Source organism: Photinus pyralis, unplaced genomic scaffold (assembly GCF_008802855.1).
Source record: "Photinus pyralis isolate 1611_PpyrPB1 unplaced genomic scaffold, Ppyr1.3 Ppyr1.4_LG4, whole genome shotgun sequence".
In the NCBI taxonomy this organism is placed as follows: Eukaryota; Metazoa; Arthropoda; class Insecta; order Coleoptera; family Lampyridae; genus Photinus; species Photinus pyralis.
Window position 1 is genome coordinate 46,699,575 of NW_022170511.1, and position 24,244 is coordinate 46,723,818.

General features: G+C 36.3%; 1 protein-coding gene across 1 annotated transcript; it reads left to right on the forward strand.

Annotated features, from left to right (window-relative positions):
• The first annotated feature begins 234 nt into the window (after positions 1–234).
• LOC116167809 (nose resistant to fluoxetine protein 6-like) lies at positions 235–2,902 on the forward strand. The gene is made up of 12 exons (XM_031483347.1): positions 235–508; positions 554–708; positions 759–922; positions 968–1,044; positions 1,093–1,286; positions 1,335–1,664; positions 1,784–1,965; positions 2,013–2,124; positions 2,171–2,339; positions 2,385–2,527; positions 2,577–2,691; positions 2,736–2,902. Exons 1-12 carry the CDS (start codon positions 250–252, stop codon positions 2,771–2,773), a joined length of 1,938 nt encoding a protein of 645 aa, XP_031339207.1. The 5' UTR covers positions 235–249; the 3' UTR covers positions 2,774–2,902.
• The last annotated feature ends 21,342 nt before the right edge of the window (positions 2,903–24,244 follow it).

Sequence of the window (24,244 nt, forward strand, 5' to 3'; positions counted from 1 at the left end):
GTTTTAATCTTGGATCGAATGCTTGGCGGGGAAACAGGTCCGTTCTAAAGTTTGAAGGAAAACCAACTGCAGAGGGTGCTCATTTGTTGTGTATTTTGGAACTTAATAATTTTTCCTTCTCAAAAAGCCTATATCAACGAAATACTGACTTGTTTACTTTATTGATAACAGCACTTGAATTTTCAAATTGATAAATATATAGGTACCCTTGAATTGCGTTAAGATAAGCGTATTTTTAAATCGACAAAAATGTACCTTTACACGAGATTTAGCTCCAAATCCGCAAACACGTGTGTCTCCTCAATGAAACAAATAAACGTCTTGGTGTGCCTTTTACTCCACTTTTTTGGAGAAGCGTTTGCCGCAATAGACAAACTGCATCAGATCGAATTTGAGACGCTCATTCGCGAAGACACCTTCGAAGGTTTGCACGTGTCCGAAGCATGTTCGAGTCAATTGAATAAGTATGCAAAAGACTTGTCCAATATGCAGACCTGGGCGCTCAAAAGTAGGTAAGAAGGTACAAGAGTCGGATGCTAAAGGGGTGTTTTAGTGTTCGACTCGTCGGGTCAGGTTCCAGCGGGAGTGATCGGAGGTAACTACTACGAGCTGGGATCGTTTCAACAATGCCTAAAGATCGCAGAAGGTTCAGGGAAAGATACGATTTTTGGAAAGTACTGCATGGGGAAACTTACGGTGTCTGTTAAGGTATGCAAGTAGATCTTGGTTTGATGAATGACACGTGTGCTGATTTTCAGAACGTGACAGAAAGTGTGATTAACCTGGGAGTTTGCATGCCAAGAGCGTGTAAGGCAAAAGAAATCCAAAGTTATTATAAAGATATTAAAATGCTTATTAACGAAGATACTTGCCAAACTGAAGAAAATCAACCCAAGCTGGACTTTAACGCTCAACTCGCTTTGTATGTGCTCATGTGAAAAAACACAGTAACCGATGAAATTTTCAGGGCGTTCCTGGGACTTTGGGCTTGCTTGATAGTAATTTCTACAGTTTACGATATGATCATGCAAAGTTTAAACAGGGGTTCGTGGTTTAGAAGCTACAATCAGTCATAATCTAAATTTTTTTTAGCACCAGCACATTGGGCTCTCGTTTCCTTTTCGTGCTACACAAACGCAAAGAGGCTTAGTGATACAACAGTAAACCAAGAGGATATCTCGTGTTTGCATGGACTCCGAGTGATTTCCGTGATGTTGGTTATTATGGCACATCACCAGACCCTCATTAACAAACTACCTATTCAAAATGGGAACTTCATCAAAAAAGTAACAGGCACCTAATGATAACTTGACTCCTCACGTTGTTAATTTTAGTTTTTCTACTCGCACGTTTATCCGATAGTTTTAGGAGGAAATAATGCCATAACCACATTGTTTTTTATGAACGGATTAATATTGTCGTATATTTTCATGGTAAATTCGAAGCAGAAAGCGAAGTTCAGTTGGGTCGCATTCTACGTACGTCGATATCTTAGCTTAACGCCAACGTTGGGGGTCATTATCATTCTGCATGCCTTTCTGGTGAGGCATTTGGGTTCTGGCCCACTGTGGCCTCCTATCGTTAACAAATTATCAGATCCTTGTACGAAATATTGGTGGACGGCTGTATTCTATATCCAAAACTTTAATTTAGGAAAACCTATGGTAAGTTGATATTCACTCTGTCTGCGTGAATTTCGTCCGCCTAAGGTCTTGAGATCTCAGCACTCAGACCTCGCAAAAAGTTTGTCGAAATTAAAACTAAAATGCGATATCATTTTTAGTGCGTGGAGCAGTCATGGTTCCTCTCCGTGGATATGCAGCTCTACGTGCTCTCACCGTTACTACTGCTGACATTGTTGAAAAAACCAAAAGCGACATTATACGCAACAGGATGTCTTACACTCTTCTGCATCGGATTGAGCTATCTTTCCACGTTGTTCTTTGGCAAAGACTCGATTAATTTGTAAGTCGCTACTTTCGTAATACAACACGCTCTTTTATGTGTTTTAGGCCGTTTCATAAGCCCAAGGCGCCGTATGCTGTCGCCCCGGCGTGGCTAATGGGAATTATTTTGGGCTACTTCGTTTACAACACCAAGAAGTCTGCGATAGTTTTAAAAAAGGCAAGTTTGGTCTTTAAAAGTGACATGGATTCTATTTTTTGTGTAGGTTCACGTTATGGTCCTCTGGGCCGTTGCCATTGCTATCATTTTAGCTTGTTCATGTTTGAGGTTCAGCAATAGGTCACTGGAAACGGCATGGGACAGTGCACTGCGTCGCCCTCTATGGTCGCTAGCACTGGGATGGGTCGTTTTTGCTTGTCACTTCGGATATGGCGGTGAGTAGGCATTCAACATTTTACCTTCCTAGTCCCTTACTTCAGGTATAGTCAATGGATTTCTATCAAGTGCAAAATTCAGACTACTGTCCAGGATATCATATAGCGCCTTCATATCACATGTCTTTGTTCAAGCCATAGCTCTCGAAGTGTTCCAGATGATGCCCGTTTGGGACACTGGCTTCATGGTATCGTCGACTAATGTCATAAACTGTATACATGATTGTATGATTTCAGTTAAAAACGTTGTGGATTAATTATGTTATGATCTTTTTCTTCTCTGTTGCATTAACGCTGGCATTTGGATCTCCAGTAGATTCAATTTCAAATAAAATATGGAAGACGCCTACAGGTGAGTATGCATTCGCTTATGATCTTTTTAATTTTTAATTTTAGGTAAAGTTCGTAGCACAAGGGGGTCAAAAACAAAGTAGCCCGTCGCGGGAGACTGTCCGATTCTTACCTCTGACTATTTGCGAAATCAACACATTATACATGCGTTTATTATACCCGAAATATGATTTAAAAATAAGGGAAATAAAATAAAATCCTATCGAATTTAACTCTAATACGTTTCTGATTGAGTGGGCGGCTTTCCTCGATTGCCACGGAAATGTCACTTAAAGTGGTTTGTTGCAGAAGCAGAAAAAAAGTTGCTACCTACAAAATACAGTAGGTAAATCCTACTGTAAAGAATAAGAAAAGTTGAAACTCTTGTTGCGCGTGTTTCATTATGGTGTTCACAACGAACTTGGTATCATTAATAACTATTTTTGTGACGCCCAATAATGGAACAATCAAGTGAGGTGTTGGTGTGAACAAACGGTGACATTAGGAGATAATCTGTTACTTCTCTAATTCGAGTGTTTGGAGTAGTTTCAATTACCAAGGCAGGGGCGTGGTATTCTGAAAGTAGGAAGTAATACCATTATGTACCTAATTTCATAAAAAAAGCAAATGAAGAAAAAAAGAAATTTCGTATTTAGTTGGACAGTAAATGGTAATTAGGCACTAGCCTGTTTATTTCAGATAGTAAATAAACATAATGGCATACATAAACACGCTTGCGAGCTTGCTTTGACATATAAATCGCTAACGGGTTTGTGTGGATTTAGATGAAATCAAATTTAATTTCAAATAAAATGAGTGTGCAATTTTGTATGTCGGTATTATACTCGTTTCAGCGCATTCTCTCAATAGTTTAATTACCTTTGGTCTTAATTCTTTAATTTAAAAACATGTCTTTTGAGCATTACGAAACTCGCACAGAATATAAATTGAGGGAATACTATTATAGTTAGAAAACCCATTTTGAGATATTTTTAGCGAGATATATCAGAAGCGCGTACTGTTCGTATTGTCTTGTAAAATTATGTTCTCTGATATTTAGATAAATAAAAATAACAAACCGTTATATGTTATGTTTGGGGACTGTAAAGTTGAAATGATGGAAATATGTCAGGTAAAAAGAAACAAACTTTGGCAAGACATCAAATGGTTTAAAATACTACAGACGGACCGTAATAAATGTATGCAGTTATAACATACACAAGCTTAAAATTTAAGATCAATTCCTGTCGTAATACCCACAATACGAATTAGTTGTGGATTTCCTACTGCTTTCTGTACATGTTTTAGTATTTTTTTAGGTGATGACATATTGGTAACTTGTGTGGCAATTTACATCACAATTATTGCAACATTATTAATTTTATTATCTGCACTGTGTATCGTTGCGCGTTATAAATGTATCGAAATGAATAAAATTGAATACCGGGTTGTTATCCTACTTAATTTAAGACACCCTGTATAATTATAATAATTATAATTATAACTCCTTATGAAATTATTTAGGAGCTTGACTTGTTTTCGGTTAGAATTTAATTGAAATGTAGTTGCGGTTCTTTTCATAAGAATGCAAGGTTGATTCATTTTGTGTGCCAAAGATTTTATACTGATTGATTTATTTTCAGAACGAAAATTTAAGTAAAAGAAGTTTTATTTCAACGTACTTCATAAGTGTACAGCAGTTTCAGCAGCGTTTTATGTTTCTCCAACGCCATTGCGGCAAATTATTAGCACTGAATTTTAATTATCTGTGTTATTTAAAAGTCAATTTTATTATGAAATATTTAGGGATCGAACAAATAATTTAAAAATCCCGAAAATTAGGCACTTAACATGTCTGATAGAACTAGTGGACTAATGCAAAATAAGGAAAACTGAAGGATAATGAAACAAAGATTTCCATAAATAACGACATAACAATGAATTGCACAAGAAGAGAGAGATAAAGGAATAAAAGTCGTCAGAATGGACCCAAGGAAAGTATGGATAAATAATGTGGAGTGTAAGTGGAATTACATAACGAAAGAGTAGAAAAAAGATAAAAACGATTAACCAACTGTAGCGAGGAGAGGAATGACCAGGCAATCAAAAAGAATATGATTTATAACAGGAACATAAGAGACATAGAACTGAAAACTAAGGAAAACATTAAAAAGAAGTAAGAAAGCGACGCCAGAAGGGCCAATCGAAGATGGAGACGTGAAACGTGAGAGACGCCCATGGAGAAGGAAAATTAAAACACTGAATTAGAGAAATTAGAAAATTCCAGTATGACATAGTGGCCTACTTGGAAGAAACAAAATAGGTAGGGAGCTGAAACAAACAACAGAAGCAAAAGACATACCAAAAACAAAGGAAGAAGGTAAAAAGGATATTATAACAAAAGAGAGGAAATACATACATGGAGACACAAGGTACAAGAAAACTACCAAATAATCAGAAACCTTTACTAAGGAGTACGAAACTTGTATAAATGGATATTTTTTTTAGAAACCAACTCAGAGGAAAAAAGTGAGCGCTACTTTTCCCGAACCGACGAAACAAAGAACAAAATTCGGGATTAATGGATAAATTTCTAAAAAGAAACACAAAAGAAATAGAAAGCGCTGAAGCATCAAGCACTGAGGAAAGCACAAAGAGAAAGGAAACAGAAAATGGTACAATAGGGGAAGAAAAAGCGTTTAAAAAGAGTCGATGGCTTCAAAGAACTCCGCAAAAAGGAAAAGGAAAAGAAGAAGAGAAAATTAGAAATGATGAGTGAACTCACACACGATATCAAAAAAATAGGAAAGGATCAAAAGAAGAGCAATCAAGCAAGCGAACTACTTCTAGCGGAAAATAAACTAAAAACAGAAAACATCAGCTTAAAACAGGAAAATATACAAACAGAGAAATCATTATAAGAAGTGAAACAATAGAAATAAAAGAGGAACAACAGGAAAAATGTAGTAGTAAATGGAATTACAATCGACACATATGACCGAAAGTGCTACAGGAAGATATCTGTAAGTAATATTAATAATCACTTAGGAATAGGGGTCAAAATAAAAGAAGCCCTCAAATTAGGTCTGATACAGAGCTGGGCAGAATACTTTCAAAAAGTATTTGAATACTAAATAGTAAATACTAACTACTTTTACGTCCAGCACAAGCGAATACTAGATACAGATACATTGAAAAGTATTCAAATACTTTCAAAAATAAGTATTCAAATACTTTAGAATGTATTCGAATATAGTATTCGAATATAGTATTCGAATATAGTATTCGAATATAGTATTCGAATATAGTATTCGAATACTTTCAAAAGTATTCTAATACTATGAAAGGTATTCGAATACTATAAAAAGTATTCGAATACTTTGAAAAGTATTCGAATACAGTAAAAAGTATTCAAATACTTGTCACTCAAATACATTAAAAATTTAAAATAGTATACTAGATAAAAAATCAAGTTATACTTTGTATGGGGTTAGCTTTTTTATATTTCTATTGTTATATACAAATTTAAGGGGAGTAAAAGCGTATTATTATTATTATATTATTATATAGGAGGTACCTACCAGGACCTTTCTTACACCAGTTTTATCCTTAAGAATACGTGTAACAGTTTTCAAAGCGATCGTACGTCGTGCACATGATACGTACGCCTTTCTGAAATTAATCCTAGTGATTTTGGAACAGATCCATTTTTGACCATCCGTTTGTCCGTGTGCATGATAACTTGTTTAGAAACGTGCGATCGCTTTGAAAATTGGCACACATGGTCTTAAGGATATAAGAAAGGTCCCTATTGTTTTTAAGTTACGTAGACTATCGAGTTCGGTATTCAGATGTATCGGATTTTTATATTTGATTTTGTGACAATGGAAACTTTTCCTAAACATTTCTAAATTGTTCTCAAATATTTGAATTTGAGGCCGGAAGAAAATAGTCTGAGATCGACCGGGAAAAAACATTTTCCTATAGAATTTGCCCGTAGAATCCATAATTTCAAACAGTTTGAAGATTGGGCTACTAGATCAAAAGTAACAGCCCTTTGAATTTTCTTTCGAAATTGGTTTCTAGTCTATAACTTTTGATTGAGAAGTCTGATCGAAAAAGTACGAATTGTTTTGGATTCTACGCACCAATATTAATAAGAAAAAGTGTTTTCCCGAGAAATTTTGGTGCAGTCGATTTTTGGTAAAAAAGGAAGGTTATACACTGCCTTTTTTTGAGGCCCGAAAAAAAATTGTCTCATATCGACCCGGAAAAAAATTTNCTTTGAAATTTTTTTTGAAATTGGTTTCTAGTCTATAACTTTTGATTGAGAAGTCTGATCGAAAAAGTACGAATTGTTTTGGATTCTACGCACCAAATTAATAAGAAAAAGTGTTTTCCCGAGAAATTTTGGTGCAGTCGATTTTTGGTAAAAAAGGAGCCCAAAAAAAAATTGCCTCAGATCGATCCGGAAAAAAAATTTTCTTATAGAATGTGGCCTGTAGAATCCATAATTTCAAACAGTTCCAAGATTGAGCTACTAGTTCAAAAAGTTACAGCCCTTTAAATTTTTTTTCGAAATTGGTTTCTAGTCTATAACTTTTGATTGAGAAGTCTAATCGAAAAAGTACGAATTGTTTTGGATTCTACGCACCAAAATTTATAAGAAAAAGTGTTTTCCCGAGAAATTTTGGTGTAGTCGATTTGGTAAAAAAGGAAGGTTATACACTGCCTTTTTTTGAGCCCGAAAAAAAAATTGTCTCAGATCGACCCGGAAAAAAATTTTCTTATAGAATGTGGCCTGTAGAATCCATAATTTCAAATTTCAAATACTATAATGCGAAGTATTCGAATACTTCTCAAAGTATTCAAATACTTTGCGAAGTATTCGAATACTAAATATTTGTGAAAGTATTTGAGTTACAAATACAAATACTGCTTTCATAAAAGTATTTAATTACAAAGTATTTGAATACTTTAAAGGATTTGAATACTAAAAAGTATTTACAAAATCCAATACTGTCCAGCTCTGGTCTGATAGAACTGGGCTGGAGGATCAAGAAGAAAGGAGTAATGTAATGCAAAATAAGGCAAAACTGAAGGATAAAATTTTTCATAAAGAAATATAAGAAGAATCGCACAAGAAGAGAGAGAGATAAAGGAAATGTCGTCAAAGTTGGGCCAAGAAATGTATGGAGTGGACGTGGAATTACAGTAAAGAAAGTGTGGAAAAGAGAGAGTCAGAAAACGATTAAGCGATCACGAGAGCAAGGAGAGGACGAAGGAGGACCAGGCATGATTTATAAACACGAGAAACCGAAAACTAAGAAAAAAAGGAGTCCAGAACCATAAGGGGAAATTAAAGATTGGGACATGGAACGTGAGAGGCACATATAAAGAAGGGAATCTGAAGCACTGAATTAGAGAAATGTATAATAGTGGCCTTGCAAGAAACGAAATGCATAGAGAGAGAAGGAAGAACTACACTAGGATTAGAGATGCTTGGTAATACAGATCAGTATTTTATTAGTAAAGTTTAAAATTATCGATCTCACGAGTAATGTCAACTCAAAATAGACTAGAGCCTGCACATCTACATTATAGCAGAAAGCTTTTAGTGAAGATTTGAAGTCTCTAGCAATTTTAATTCGTGAGATCTCAGCCGGACAGCCAGCCAGCCAGCCATAACGAATATAATAGCGTTTTTTTTTCCAAAAATGCGCCAAAAATTTACGAGGGTGTAAAACAGGGTGACTCACTGTCATCAACGTTGTTTGATCTATGCCTAGAAAAAGTTATACGCGAAGCAAGAATTCACAGAGAAGGAGCAGAAAAACCGTCAATTTTTTGCATTCGCAGACGATGTGGTTCTAAGAAGAGAACTACTCGGAATAACAGCAAGATTAGACAAAGCGACAATAGAACTATACATCAATTACAGGAAAACAAAGTATACTGAATGGATAGGTAATCTCCCTGAAGGAGAAAAATTCATAGCTCGTAGAAGTAGAAGGGGGAGTGTACTTATTGGAAAAGGAACGCTCTTCACACGGAAGTCGGGAAATAGTGAGGAAATCCTATCAAGAACAATTGCGGGAAATAGAAACGCATATGCGTTCGAATACTGACAGGCAAAAATACAAATATACAAGACAGTAATACAATCAATGGCAAGGAACAAAATAGATTGTTGATATGCAAAAGAAAAACCTTAAGGAAAATGTTTAACGGAAAAGCATCAAAACGGCGTATGATCAATGAAGAGATCCGCCAAGCATAGTAGTAGTAATAAAGGCAAAAAGACGTTGACAAAATGGCGAACACAGGAACTACAGAAGAATACTTAGGTAACACTACAATGAAAGTAAAGGGGGAGACCAAGACGTACATGGAAGCTAGAAGTTCAACAAGGCCTCAAGAAACTAGGGATAAGTAGGTGGAAAGAAGAACTGACCAACAAGATCCAATGGAGGAAGATAACCCATCAAGCAGTGGGCCTTCTAGGCCTGGAATGCTAATATATAATGGATATTCCTATAATGGTGCCCATTTTAAAAAGAAGATCTCCCCATAGCAGAAACACGTACCGTTGCTAAAAAATACGTTTAATCCAGTAAAAGTAGACATTGACCCAGAAATTTGAAAGAACAAGCTGAAAATTGACATACTTGGTGAGGATGGTGCTAGAACTAAATCCTGAAAACTCCCAAAAGATCCCGGTTGGGGAACGGACGCCATCTTGAAAAAACGACCCCTAAATTTGATTTTCCGATTTTTGAGCATAACAAGTGAACGGATGGTCCAAATTTCGTCGTCAAGGTGTCAAAATGGTTGTTTCGATGTTTGTTTTGAGTGAAATAATTATTTCGTATAATACGATGCCCTTGCAAATGTGACCTTTTTAAAAAAAACCACCCCAATCATGGGTTTCTCTCTTTTCCGGCTATTGTTGTTAAATAAAGATTCGGCAAATTAGTATTGATGTTTCTAATCGTTCCTCTTGACGTTCTCTATCTGAATGTCAAAATTTCTGTTTAAAAAAAACCTTCAGAGTTCAGAACAAGATTGAGAGTACTAACTAAATGAACACTATTTTATTCATTATATTTTTCATTATTATTTGCAGTCAGGTTAAGTTGCACGTAAAAAATATTTAAATTGCATTTTACAATTAATGTAAATAAGCGGAATCCTTTCAACTATTCGCACATAACTAAGAAAAACGGCGTGAAAATAATCAATCCATACACAGGTTTTAAACTGGAAACATTCTGAGACCGAACGACAACACAATGACGAAAATCTATACTATGAGTAAAAATCAGACACCGATCTACTCTTAGAAAAGTAACCGTTACACCTGAACGCACGGTATCGAAACGTGATATAAATTTGGATGTTTCGTTACTAAGAAACCGTAGCTTCCAGATTTATTTATTTCTTTTAGGAATTGGAAACAGAAGGTGATTTAACTTCTAGCGCCCCTTTAGCTGCCGATAAGGAAACCAGTTTCCGTATTACATAAATGAACCCTTTCTAAGATTACCGTTCCTTTTGCTATTTAGGTAGTAAGGTTACACAAGGTAATCGTTGCAAGGAAGATATAAAATCCAGGATAGCGCAGGCTAAAAAAGCATTGGAATAAAAGTGGGACCTGCTAAGATCCGAGATAAATATAGGAATTAGGAAAAGATTGCTAAAAACGTACAAATGGAGTGGATACAGGTGCGAAACCTGGACGATAGGCAGGCAGAAGTAGGATAGAATGAGGATTAGCTGGATGGATAGGGTAATAAACGAAGCAGTCTTGGAGCTAGTACAGGAAATAGGGAAATGAAAACCGTACAGAGAAGACGAGATACAATGATAGCGAACGTGCTAAGACACGGAGGAATAGCACTACAAGCTATAGAAGGTAGGGCAGAGGGCAAGACCGGACCAGAGAGGACAAGCAAGGGCCACAGAGACTTAAACACAAGTTAGGGACGTAGGCAAGGGTAGTTATGTAGAACTGAAAAGATTAGCGCAGGATAGGAAAAGGTGGAGGACTTCGTCCAACCAATCCTAGGATTGCGCAAACAAAACAACAAATGCCGAAAACGTGAAAAATTCAGGTTGGGGGTGATTTTCCTAAAAAGTTCGAATTTCTAAGGGCTTCTTTATGTGCCGAATTATGTTTTTACTCCAAATACACATTAAAACAAACATTTTGACACCTTAGCAACGAGAATCAGACAATTTTTGGTTCATTAGTTTTGCTCAAAACTCGAGAAATCGAGTTTAGGGGTAGTTTTTTCAAGATGGCGTCCGTTCCCCAACCGGGATCTTTTGGGACTTTTCGGAAATTGGTTCTGGCACTATCCTGAACATGTCCGCCAATTTTCAGCTTGTTTTTTCAAATTTCCGGGTTTGGCCCTTATTTTGTCTAAATTGACTGGACTAGTTAGGGAAACACCCCGAACAAAAATTTCCACGTGCAACGGCCACCTTTCGTAACAAGCGCTTTACTTTCGTCGAAAATGGCCCGAAATTTGTCGTCTCAAAATCCAAGGGATATGGCACCAAGGTATTCCTGAGCTTAGAGTAAATAAATATGAGGTAATACACTGGTGCATCCAACTGCCGTCGTTTCTTCGAGTCAGTCATTTTAGAAACTGAATTAGGTACGGTTATACATTTTGAGGGGAAGAAGGATTAAATAGCATTTCTGCACAACTATCTATAGTATAGTATAAAAGGTAGGCATAATCGTTTCAGCAAGAAATAGATGGAATAGATTCCAATGTACAGATTGCACAATTAAACTATTGTGCCACCCTTACAGATTTAAAACTAGTATATAGCGATATAATTGCGATATTTCGACATCAAATTACTTTTGACTCGAACGCACAGCGATTAATTGTTCATTTTGCGTATGCAGACTGCGAAACCCATAAAAATTGCGAATTGCGTCCGTCGACAGTACACTACACATTTACAACGGTCGTTATGCATATTTTTAACGACTGGTTAATTTTATATGAATCTCTTAATAGTGGTAATAACGCAAGATTTAAAAAAAAGTCGCCTTATCAAACGGAAAACCGATAATAATAGAGTTCCTTTACGCGATTAGTATATCGGGCTACTTAGTAAATTGCGAGAGCAGGAAAGTTGATGTAAACAATCAGGTTATGTATTGATTTAAAGAATGCTGCAATTTACTACTGTTTGGATGCTGCACGAAGGCAACGCGCGCGGGAGAAACCGAAATGTGAAATTTGAATGCCGCAAACGCCCTTTGTTCTAGTCTTCGTGTAATATTAAGACGTCAAATCGATGCAGAACTTTCAGTGGTATAATAGGGTCAGCGGCGGTTAATTAAAATTGAAGGGATGACAACAATAAATGCGGTTTCTTGCACTCGACGATGCCACCCCTAAGCGTGTGTGATTTTTGCAGTGCAACGCGAACGATTTGCTCATGCAACTGGGGGGTAAAAAGCGCACGGTTGCAATTTTCGGAGAAAACAGTTTCAAAAGGTACTTACGCGGCAATACTTTTCGATAACGGCCAACGTTCCATTGACGCCTGGTACTTCATATTCTCTATTTGCTTTTTCAAAGCGTCTTTGTCCATGTTTCCGACCGTACTGGCGTCCATCGGGTGCGGTTTGTAACCCTAAATTTCACGCAAGCGTCGATTTGTAGTTCACGGGATGGCAAACAGATGTCGCCGATCAATGCACCGTTCCGAGCCAACTGCAAAGAAAAAATGTAAATTAATCGCGATAACACCGACTTTTCTAAATTGAGTTCAGTAAATAAAACTCCGTTTAAACACCCAGAAACGTCTTTCCTTATCGGATAATTTAAGGCAATAAATGAGCGCGAGCGCTCCAATGGCATTTATAATTAAATTGGGACGCACTTTATTTTAAAAATGAGCAGATCTGGGTGACGTTCCGCTATGAGAATTAATGATAGCTCCGCGTAAATATTTTTATAAATAATTTACATACACTCGAATCCCAAAAGCGCGCAGCGAACGTAAAAGAAAATTTACGAGAAGCTTCAAAATCTCAGATTTTATCCGGAGAGACGGCGAAATTTATGACATCTCGAGATAAGAGAGAGAAACATCACACAACTCTTCACGATTAGATGAAACCCGAAAATAATAAACCCAAATTCCGTCGAGCGTAAACTTACTTCACTCTACTGAATATGTAGTTAAACCCCTAATTCCGCGGGCTGCAACTTTTTACACTCGCTCCCTCGACTACTTGAACAAGGTAGACCCGCGTTGATACTAAAACAAAACCCCGATAAACTAATTAAGAACGATTAGGTTCACTGCACACTATCACTAAGTAAATAAATTCCTGTAGCAGCTACTATAGTGGCATTGTGAGAAAACAATATTGATATCGCGTCCCTTAATCACCGCAATCGTTTTCCCCCTCGTCGCGCCTTTTAATCACATTTCCGCGCACGTGATGGCCAACGTCTCGGGAAACGGGCACCTTGAAAAAAATCGCCTTTCGAAAATGCCCCAAATAGATATTAATGGAAACGCAAACTTGGGTTTTCTTATCTAGACTTACTTTCAGAAACCTAATATGTGGCTGGAAACTTTAAGCCCATTTAGTAGACGAGGAACTTTTATGGTTTTATGTACAACACAGTTCTCGGCTCTATAAATTAAATTTGTATTTGATTGAAGATAGGCTCGCAAGAGGAAAGCTCCGGCGAACTGCTTTAATTAGTATCTTTTCGATTTGTAGGCCGCACATGCTACCTACTCCAAAGTTTTCCAAGTGCAAAATTATTCAACCTTTTATTGGGAATCGGTTGCGATGGCTTTCGATGATACTCTAACTGTTTGCTTAGAGCCTGTTACCGTTTGAAACTTCTTCTGTAAAAAAAATTCTCGCTAAAAAAAGGGGTTCGAAATCTATCCACCATTGCACTAATTTTCTCGTTTGCAAGGTTCTTTTTGTCTACTTAGTGAGTAAGTTTCTTGGTTGCCTCAAATCCTGAGAAATAAATGCGTTATTGTTAACCTAGCCTTAGGAATCGCATCTAATAGGCACGTAAAAATGATCATTTAGGCAAAAACCATATCTTGAGTTTTTAGGGACCCTTAAGGAGAGGTACTTGAAGGTAGTGAGGGGCCTCGGTGAGATAACAAAAAAAACTCAAGATTATATACGAAATTTTCAAAAGAGCTATACGCTGCTGGTAGTTGGAAAAAGGGGAAAGTCATTTTTGGGAAACTTTTAGACATGTTGATTCTTGATTCCAAATGGAGCAGGATATAATATAGAGTGTGGAGGGGGGGAACAAGCATAGTTTCCGAATTTTTCGTGCGTACAAAACTATATAAAACGGTCAAGGTAATTCCAATGTTAGAATCACGTGATATAATTCGTAATCACATTAATCGCGAGATGTATATGATGTGATTATAATTAATCCGAGGTGTAACGTGAGATGTAGCTCCATCTCACTTTCATATCGGTGTTGTACCTACTTCTGGAATACTTACATAGCGAACTGGACCAAAACAAGTGTGTGGTTGCGCCGTTGCGGTCTTTATTAAATTACAAAAAGCTTTTGACACATGTTAAAAAAAACCTATTTTCAATTGGCTTCCGTGGAGTTTGTTAAGATCTCCTAAGAACTTACTTTATAAACAGGAACAATTGCATAGTGATCAACAAGAAGTGTAGTGGTTATTCAGAAGTAAAAGTAGGGGTTGCGCAAGGTTCAGTTTTAGGCCCTCTTTTATACTTACTCTACGTCACAGCTTGGGTGAGTTTGTACCATTACGATGCTTGTTTTTTAGACGATAACAAAGAGGAAACAGAAAATGCTGATCTAGAGAGGTACTATGAGTGGTTGTAATTAGATTAAATAATTAAATAATACATCTCTGCATTAAACCACAGAATATATAAATATCTTGGTCTCAATTTAACAAATATCTTGACTTCGAATACACACATTAATTCCATAGTTAAAAAAATTACCCCAATCATTGGAGCAGCAAGATGTTACCTACTGTATAACAGTCTTATTGAACTCCACCTAAGATAGCTTACACCCTGCAGGGGCAACGCAAGTAAACTACCTACTCAAGTATCTACAGAGAGCAGAAAATAAAGTCATAAAGACTATTTTTTAATAAATTGCCTTTCTTGACCACAAGTTTAGATATTTAGAAAGATCATTCTTTCCTAAAAGTAGAACAATTACAATCCTTTGAACTAACAAAATTAATTTTGGCTTACAAAATAACTTATTAAAATGAAATTTACGTAATTTTAATAAACCAAATACAGTCATAGTTACAATGAACGAAAACAAAAACTATCTAAGAACGTCTTATACCAAAACAAAAAAGGGTCAGGATTCCCCTATTTACAGAAGTGTTCAATGCTGTAATTCCATTCCAAAATCAGAATTGGAGGGTAGGCGAAAGGCACAGAAATCTGAAGACCTATTTTATAAATAAAATAGGACAGTAAAATCAATATTGTTAATGATAACCTTCTTTTGTAAAATTTTAGTTTTAAGGCTTCGATACCAGTTTCTGTGACTGTTTTGAAGTCTAAAATAAACTATTATATTATATTATACAGGGTGGCAATTTGAAAACTTACCACCCCCCATGCCTTAGTAAATAAACGAGATATTTTAAAAAATCAAAATCCGTTTCGGTAATTCGGAGGTGGAATCATAATGACATAGTTGGCGACGCACCCCCTCCAACCCACTGCGCCCCAGCCACCCCAAATTTTAAATCTTAAATAGTGACCCCCCCCCATGTGTGATACGTCGTTGGAAAGCTCTGAAAAAATGCTTTCCAACCATACCAAATAGCATTGCATTTAGGTTAGTAATTATCGTGCAAATCAAAAAATAAACTAATATGACACATTTCAACCGGCGAACATAGACGAACTAAGACAGAGAATAATTCAAAAATGTCGAAATATTGCAAAACCAACATTTGAAAAGGTTGGACGAGAGTTTGAGAATAGATGATACTACTGTCTTACCAATGACGGAAACCATTTTGAAAATTTATTGAAATAAAAGCCAACTTTCGAAAATGTACCTATCATTTTTTTTTATTTTTTGATTTGCACAATGATTACTAATTATATAATATAATAATAATAATAATAATAATTGGAAAGCAGTTTTTCAGAGCTTTCCAACGACGTATCACACATGGGGGGGGGGGTCACTATTTAAGATTTAAAAGTTGTGGTGGCTGGAGCGCAGGGGGTTCGAGGGGGTGCGTCGCCAACTATGTCAATGTGATTCCCCCTCCGAATTACCGAAACGGATTTTGATTTTTTTAAATTATCGTGTGGGGGTGGTAAGTTTTCAAATTGCCACCCTGTGTATTAAATATATATTATATTATATTATATTATACTACTTAGCCATGATAGTAAGTAAGTGCAGATGATAGGAACACCATGTAAAGTATCGACAAATTTCCAAAATTGGTGAACAACTTCACCAAGACATAGTCCTAATAGTTTAGTTTCCTCCACATTTCTCTTTCCTTAGTAGCGGTAATATAGTCAAATATTTTGAAAAAATGACTCCAAAAGATACCGCACCACTAACGCATGGAAAGTGCGGAACATTCGTCCCTATGAACCATATGAGGTTTTAAGAACCCCTAATGAAATTCAAATACAATAAGAATTGCTACTGAATTAACTGTGAATGCTGCATTTCCACAGAAAAAAGAATACGCTACTGTGGCCACTTTGTTCGTCCATCTGTCCCATCCTTCCAAGCGGTACAGCTGTTTAGCAAGAAATGACAGTACAGGCAGACAGACTAACAGATGCCTTTGAGATTTTGTTTGACTCGGATTACTGATGCTCTAAAACGTGTATTTCCGTCAAAAATGGTGGGGGGGGGGGCATTTTTTTACCCCAATGCAATGGAAATGTGTCATATTAGTTTATTTTTTGATTTGCACGATAATTACGAACGTAAATGTAATGCTATTTGGTATGGTTGGAAAGCATTTTTTCAGAGCTTTCCAACGACGTATCACACATGGGGGGTCACTATTTAAGATTTAAAAGTTGGGGTGGCTAGGGCGCAGGGGGTGTGAGGGGGTGCGTCGCCAACTATGTCATTGTGATTTCCCCTCCGAATTACCGAAACGGATTTTTTTTAAATATTTCGATTATTTACTAAGATATCGGGGGTGGTAAGTTTTCAAATTGTCGCCCAGTATAAAAATATATACCTATAGGAGGAAGCAAAAAAGGAGACGATACAGATAGCGTCTGGACGCAGGGCGGTAAGATTCGAGAAAAGGAGTACAACAAGAGAAAGTGAATCAGTAAAAGAATGCGTGACAACGAGGAGTGACACAATAAAATACTATGAAAGGAATGGATACGGTTGGGCTGAGGTCGAAATGAGGAGAGAAATAGGGGAAAGCGCGGAAGATTAGTTGGCAAAAAAGGGGCATGGAGGCGCAAGTACATCAACAAAGGAGGAAGACAGAGAAAGCTCACGATGAAACACTGATTACAAAGAACTAATAAATTACGTAGTAATTTCCCAATGATAAGATTTTATTTTTAGGAGGCTTTTAGAGGGTTGCCAATAGAATATTTAAAGACAATCCATCAAAGAAACAAAAATATACTTGACGTACTACAAAAGTTACCATACTTGAATAGTAGTCCTAGAATGAGTTTTCCAGAAAATTACGTAATTTTAAAATAGGAAGAAATATTAAATTGAGGAGACTTTTAGAGGGTTTGCACATTACAACCCTGAAGATTGTAAGGGCGAGATTTCTAAAAGTTTAGATAATTGTAGAAAGTAGGTTGCAAGGTAGGTTGTGTTTTAAGATGCCCTTAGAGGATGGCTGGTAGATCAACGCAATTCATCAAGGGAACCAAAATACATGATAAAAGAATGTACAACCCCCATACTTGAAGATTGTTAACATGTGTGAGAGAGTTTTCTATATAACTACGTAATTTCAAAATGGGAGGAGATTTTATTTTTAGGATGCCCTTAGAGAGTTGATGGTAGATGATCTGAACACAATCTACAAAATCAAAAGCAATCTTTGATGTAGATACTACAAATGTTACAACCACCACTTTTAAAGATTCGTTACCTTTATTTCCATAGTAAGATATACTGGTACCTTTTTGCGTACTTTTGCATTCTTTGATGGCGAGTGCGTGAAGGATGTGTTATATGGCACTAATGGCGGTTGCAACCGACAAATTTAAGCAGAGCTTAGCTTAAGAGTAGCTTAAAAACAACGATTATTTCGACAATGGCTGCCTTGGATTTTTAACTACGCGTTTTCTTTCGTTATACAATGGATAATGAAGTGTTAATGTGTTAATCCAATTTATTTGTAACAAATATCTCGGACAGTGCAGCTTATATCTCATAATTTTGGGGATAAATTATAATGACTAAACTTTTTTTAATGGGGTACTTCCTTATTTACTTTATTTTATAGCATATTTTGAAATTACATTTTAATAGGTTTGAATGAGTAGGCTAAGTCGTTCTTTAACCGTGAGGATAGATAAAGTGATCACTGATCACTTTAACTATAAAGGTAGATAAAGTGAAATAGGTGAGTGTGCATTCTAATGACACCTGTCATTCTTATTTCAAATGCACGATATAAAATGACGTCCAGAACATATGAAAATTCTCTTTCTATAGAAACGATCACGACAGTAGAACCTAAGCTTGCTATTTTTGACGTCTCTAAATTAAACCATCTAGTGAAAGTCTTCTTTCACTCAATGGTTAAAATATCCCTTTATCGTCTTGTGTATAATAAATAACTATTGTTCAGTTTTTATACACGACTATGGTAGATCTGTTCTTCATACAAGTTATAGTCGGAATAGAGCAACCAAGTGACAATAAAAGTAAATAGTAAAACAGTAAGATAAATATAAAACGAGTAGGAGAAGATTTCATATCTCTTTTTGGGTCAAAGACTTAGCAAGCAAGAGGAATGAGCATGAGAGACGCAATAGGACGAAAGATCGACGAAAGATAAGATCTTCTCTGTAGCTTTTATTGACATTCTAAAGGGATTGGATAAACTGGGAGAAATTCTTGGAAATAGTAAAAAGGAAAGATGTCAAAGGAGAGAAAGACGACTAATACGAAATTTATAAATGAAACAAAAAGCAAAGATCAAGGTTGGCTGTCAAAAGACGGACTGGATTAATATCGGAAGAGGAGTTAGACAGGGATGCTGTTTATCACCAAACTCTGTTTAATTTATATGTAAAAAGCATGGCGGAAATATGTTGGAAAAGGGAAGAGTATCGTTGATATACGATTTGCAAATGACAGGATGGTATTTGCTGGGAGTGAAAAAGAACTTAAGATATTGTTAGAAAATATAAATGAAATGAAAACAGAGAATGCTCTGAGAATTAATAAGAGCGGGAAGCTTTTGAAATGTGGGTATGAAGAAGAATGATGAACATCAAATGGAATGGTAAGATAAGTCATGTAGAAGTATTAAGTAGAATTATAGTGTTAAAGATCATAAAGCGAAGGAATGTACTAAGAAACAACGGAAGTAATCAAGGGAACTGTTCAGGGAGAAAGGAAATAGAAAGAAATTTGTTAACAATCTGAAGGAGCGAGAAGAATGATATGAAGGGGTAAAGAGAAGAAGAGAGAATTAGCAGAAAACTAATGATGATGATCACGTACCTACTCCGAGGAAACTGTCTACAGATTTTCACTTTACTATCAAACAAAGCTAACTTGTACATTAGAAGAGACTGTTTCGTCGATGCCCCACTATTCGTAACGTAAGGGATGTTAATTGAATCAAGTTGTGAATGCAGGGTGACATTAAAGTTAACAAAATCAACCCTCTAGTTTTGTGGTTACCCTCTATTATTTGTTCATGTGGAAAGTACATGCAGGATGACTCCGTTTGACATCGGTCAGGAATATGAAACGAATAAACTTTATTGTTAGGTTTAGAAACACACGCAACCCACAGCACACCCATGTAAGTAGACTTCCCGCAAGCAAGCTTGTTTACATGACATTTTCGGGTGGTATAAGGCCATAAATTATAAAAGCAATTATCCGAGCACGCTAAGTTTTTGACAATTTATCATTCACCACGAATTCTAGTAGCAAATGTTGCAGTACGCTGTTTATAAATATTTAACTTGATTACACGATTGACATTTAACGAGAAATAGCAATTGAGGATAAAATTAGGAAACGAATAGTCTAAAATTAGAACGTTTCATTACCATACACGCAATTCAATTGAAAGATTACTAAAAAAGGACTAATAAAATAATCAATAGTTTTATAAATAGTGAAAGTGAAGTGAAAGTGTAGGAATACAGCGCGGGACACAATTCATTCAATAAGCACCTGTTCTCGCTTGAACATTGTCGGAATTACACGTGACCTACTAACGCCAAAATTATTGCACGAAGTTCGTGATGTTCGCGCTTCGTTAATTGATTATGGATCTACTTAGTTAATTGCTTAATTTGATTTCTAGAATTGAGAGTCGTTTGATGTTTGTTCCAATTCAAAGTTTAAAATTAATAAGAAAAAGTGTTTTCCCGAGAAATTTTGGTGCAGTCGATTTTTGGTAAAGAAGGAAGGTTATAACACTGTCTTTTTTTGAGCCCCGAAAAAAAATTGTCTTAGATCAACCCGGAAAAAAATTTTCTTATAGAATGTGGCCTGTAGAATCCATAATTTCAAACAGTTCCAAGATTGGGCTACTAGTTCAAAAGTTACAGCCCTTTGAATTTTTCTTTCGAAATTGGTTTCTAGTCTATAACTTTTGATTGAGAAGTCTGATCGAAAAAGTACGAATTGTTTGGATTCTACGCACCAAAATTAATAAGAAAAAGTGTTTTCCCGAGAAATTTTGGTGCAGTCGATTTTTGGTAAAAAAGGAAGGTTATACACTGCCTTTTTTTGAGGCCCGAAAAAAAAATTGTCTCAGATCGACCCGGAAAAAAAATTTTCTTATAGAATGTGGCCTGTAGAATCCATAATTTCAAACAGTTCCAAGATTGGGCTACTAGTTCAAAAGTTACAGCCCTTTGAATTTTCTTTCGAAATTGGTTTCTAGTCTATAACTTTTGATTGAGAAGTCTGATCGAAAAAGTACGAATTGTTTTGGATTCTACGCACCAAAATTAATAAGAAAAAGTGTTTTCCCGAGAAATTTTGGTGCAGTCGATTTTTGGTAAAAAAAAAAGGAAGGTTTATACACTCCTTTTTTTGAGCCTCGAAAAAAAATTGTCTCAGATCGACCCGACAAAAATGTTCTTATAGAATGTGGCCTGTAGAATCCATAATTTCAAACAGTTCCAAGATTGGGCTACTAGTTCAAAAGTTACAGCCCTTTGAATTTTCTTTCGAAATTGGTTTCTAGTCTATAACTTTTGATTGAGAAGTCTGATCGAAAAAGTACGAATTGTTTTGGATTCTACGCACCAAAATTAATAAGAAAAAGTGTTTTCCCGAGAAATTTTGGTGCAGTCGATTTTTGGTAAAAAAGGAAGGTTATACACTGCCTTTTTTTGAGTCCCGAAAAAAAAATTGTCTCAGATCGACCCGGAAAAAATTTTCTTATAGAATGTGGCCTGTAGAATCCATAATTTCAAACAGTTCCAAGATTGGGCTACTAGTTCAAAAGTTACAGCCCTTTGAATTTTCTTTCGAAATTGGTTTCTAGTCTATAACTTTTGATTGAGAAGTCTGATTGAAAAAGTTCGAATTGTTTTGGATTCTACGCACCAAAAGTAATAAGAAAATGTGTTTTCCCGAGAAATTTTGGTGCAGTCGATTTTTGGTAAAAAAGGAAGGTTGTACACTGCCTTTTTTTGAGGTCCGAAAAAAAAATTGTCTCAGATCGACCCGGAAAAAAATTTCTTATCGAATTGGGCCTGTAGAATCCATAATTTCAAACAGTTCCTAGATTGGGCTACTAGTTCAAAAGTTACAGCCCTTTGAATTTTCTTTCGAAATTGGTTTCTGGTCTATAACTTTTGATTGAGAAGTCTGATCGAAAAAGTTCGAATTGTTTTTTGTTTTGACGACACAAACTGGCAGATAATAATAGTGAACTATGTGGCTGCATTGCCGGAGATCAGGTGTTCGAGCCTGCGCCGAGGTAAGAATTTTTCATCTGTGACATATTTCCTTAGATCAGTTTCGAGCATTCTGCTGGCTATTCCGAATTAAGTTTTCCTGTAGTTTTCCCGATTCGTAACTTTCTGCAGGGGCAGCTTTAAAAAGGCACCACGCGAGTCACCCTGTAATTGGGCACAAGCCTGTTGAGGGCCCAGAACAATAAATAATGATAATAATAAAATAAATGATAGTAATGTTGGGATTGTTTCGAGAATTGCCACACAAGTTACGAAAGTATATGTGATTAAAACAGAGCATAATGAGAAATGGCATGAAAATTCAAAACAGCCCAGCCCGGATATATAAAAACGCCCCCTCATTGTTAATTGTATAATTACTAAATAGGCAAGAAGACTAATTTGCAACTAACGCTAACAACTCAAGCTAAATAGCCCAAAACGATACTGATATAACGTGGAGAGGTTTCGATCCCTAAATTTTATATATAGAGTAATGTATCAAAGAGCCCTTTGTTTCAATGGACTTTCGATGCCTTTTCGTGTATCACTGACTTGTCTGCAAAGGATATCCACTTCCTTTGAAATTACACCCGAAACTAATCCTGTTACGTCTTTAGATCAAGCTAAATTTGCCGTCCGTTTTTATTCGCACGTGGGTTTTGCTATTAGCTATATTTCAAACGGAAAATACTTTGCTGGGTTTCCAATTACGATTGCGAGAGCTGCTATTATATTCCCTTTCTCGGGGGCGGAGGCCGACTGATTAAGTCAAACATAAGAATAGCTCCAAGATGTTTCAACCCCAAAACGAGTCGTAGGCTGGAAATAAAACGCCTAATTAACAAGTGCCTCGATCGATTCTCAAAGCATCGCAATTTAAATATCAACCCCTAACAATGTTGCCATACATCGTAAAAATGGTTGGCCACCTTTAAACACACCGTAAAATTATTATAGCGTCCACACGGCTTGCGGTGTGAATTACGTCGTAAATGGGATATTGCAAAAATTTCATATATCCTTCCATTCGCACATAATGCTCGGCCGCCAGTTAAAAATGCGGGGCGATATTTACGATTATTGGTTATTTTTAGTTGCTTTGCTTTGCGAAGGGGCTACGTAATCGCAATTGAATTTCGCAGACAATGGCTTATGTAATCCTTCACCAAGGGTATCGGAAAGCAATTGAACATTCATCGCGTCTCGTATATTGTAAAGGCGTATGAAAGCCTCTGCGAGATCAAAAGCGATGGGTTAATCGATGGATTCTGCAAAGTGAACGTGCACGATTATATAATATTATATTATAAAATATAGGTATTACCTACATTATTGCTGAATCAGTTTGGCTCTCAAAATATCTTAGTAAAAACAAACTCACTAGGTTTTTTTTCCAGCAGAACTATTCTTTTTTATACTGCACCCTTCATTAGAAATTCCCCTCTGCCCTTAATGTAGAAATGAACGTGGACAGTTTCGTTTGGTCAACCGAAGGATTATTATGAACTGCAATGCAACAGGAGTTGAACCTCCCTTCTTTGCAGTAACACTTTAAACAATCATAAATTATGAGGATTTTTCTTATGGATATTTAATCCCCGATTTGACATAATAAATGAATTGTAAACAGAACGCTGGTGACACAATAATAAGATCAGAAAGGACTCCTTACAATGATACGGAAAGAATAAATCCTGAAATTGCAGATTAGACGGTAATAATCCATCAGAAAAAAACAAAGGTTCTAGGGTGTAATTTTTTAGAACAGTTAAATCCTTTTATTCGTGGATTGAAAGCATGTAAAAATCGACAACATTTGTAACAGTTTATTTTTAACATTTCATAAACAGTGGCATTTGTTTTATGGTCACTGCAATTTCTCGTTTGAGATTCTCTGGCATAGCTAAAAACGCATTAATTTTACTTCTATTTTCACCTTAATTTCGTTTTCGATAAACACGTTGCGCGGAGTGTGTTAATAATACTGTAGGCAATTAATAAAACTCCCGAGTATTTTCTCTTTACGGTCGATAATAGTTATTTATGTATTAAGGGCATAATAGTGGTGTTTATATTCTCGAGGGCGACGAGTTAAAAAGGTCGAGGGCCGATACTTGAAAGTGGGTCTAGCCAGTACCAATCAAATGCAATGTCACCCCTTTGGCACTTTTGATTATGTACTGTCAGGGTGGATTAACTCGTGCATATTCAAATGATGTCCTTATATCCAAGAACAATTCCCACCAGGGGTGCGGGCCTCCGCTAACAACTCGACGCTAACCAAGACGCCGCGGGCGGCATACATTGAACCTAATGTCGCCTTCGGTTCCAGGTTTTTTTTTATTAAACTGGTAAATGTAGCAGGTACGCAATGCAAAGCGGTCACAGTCAGGCT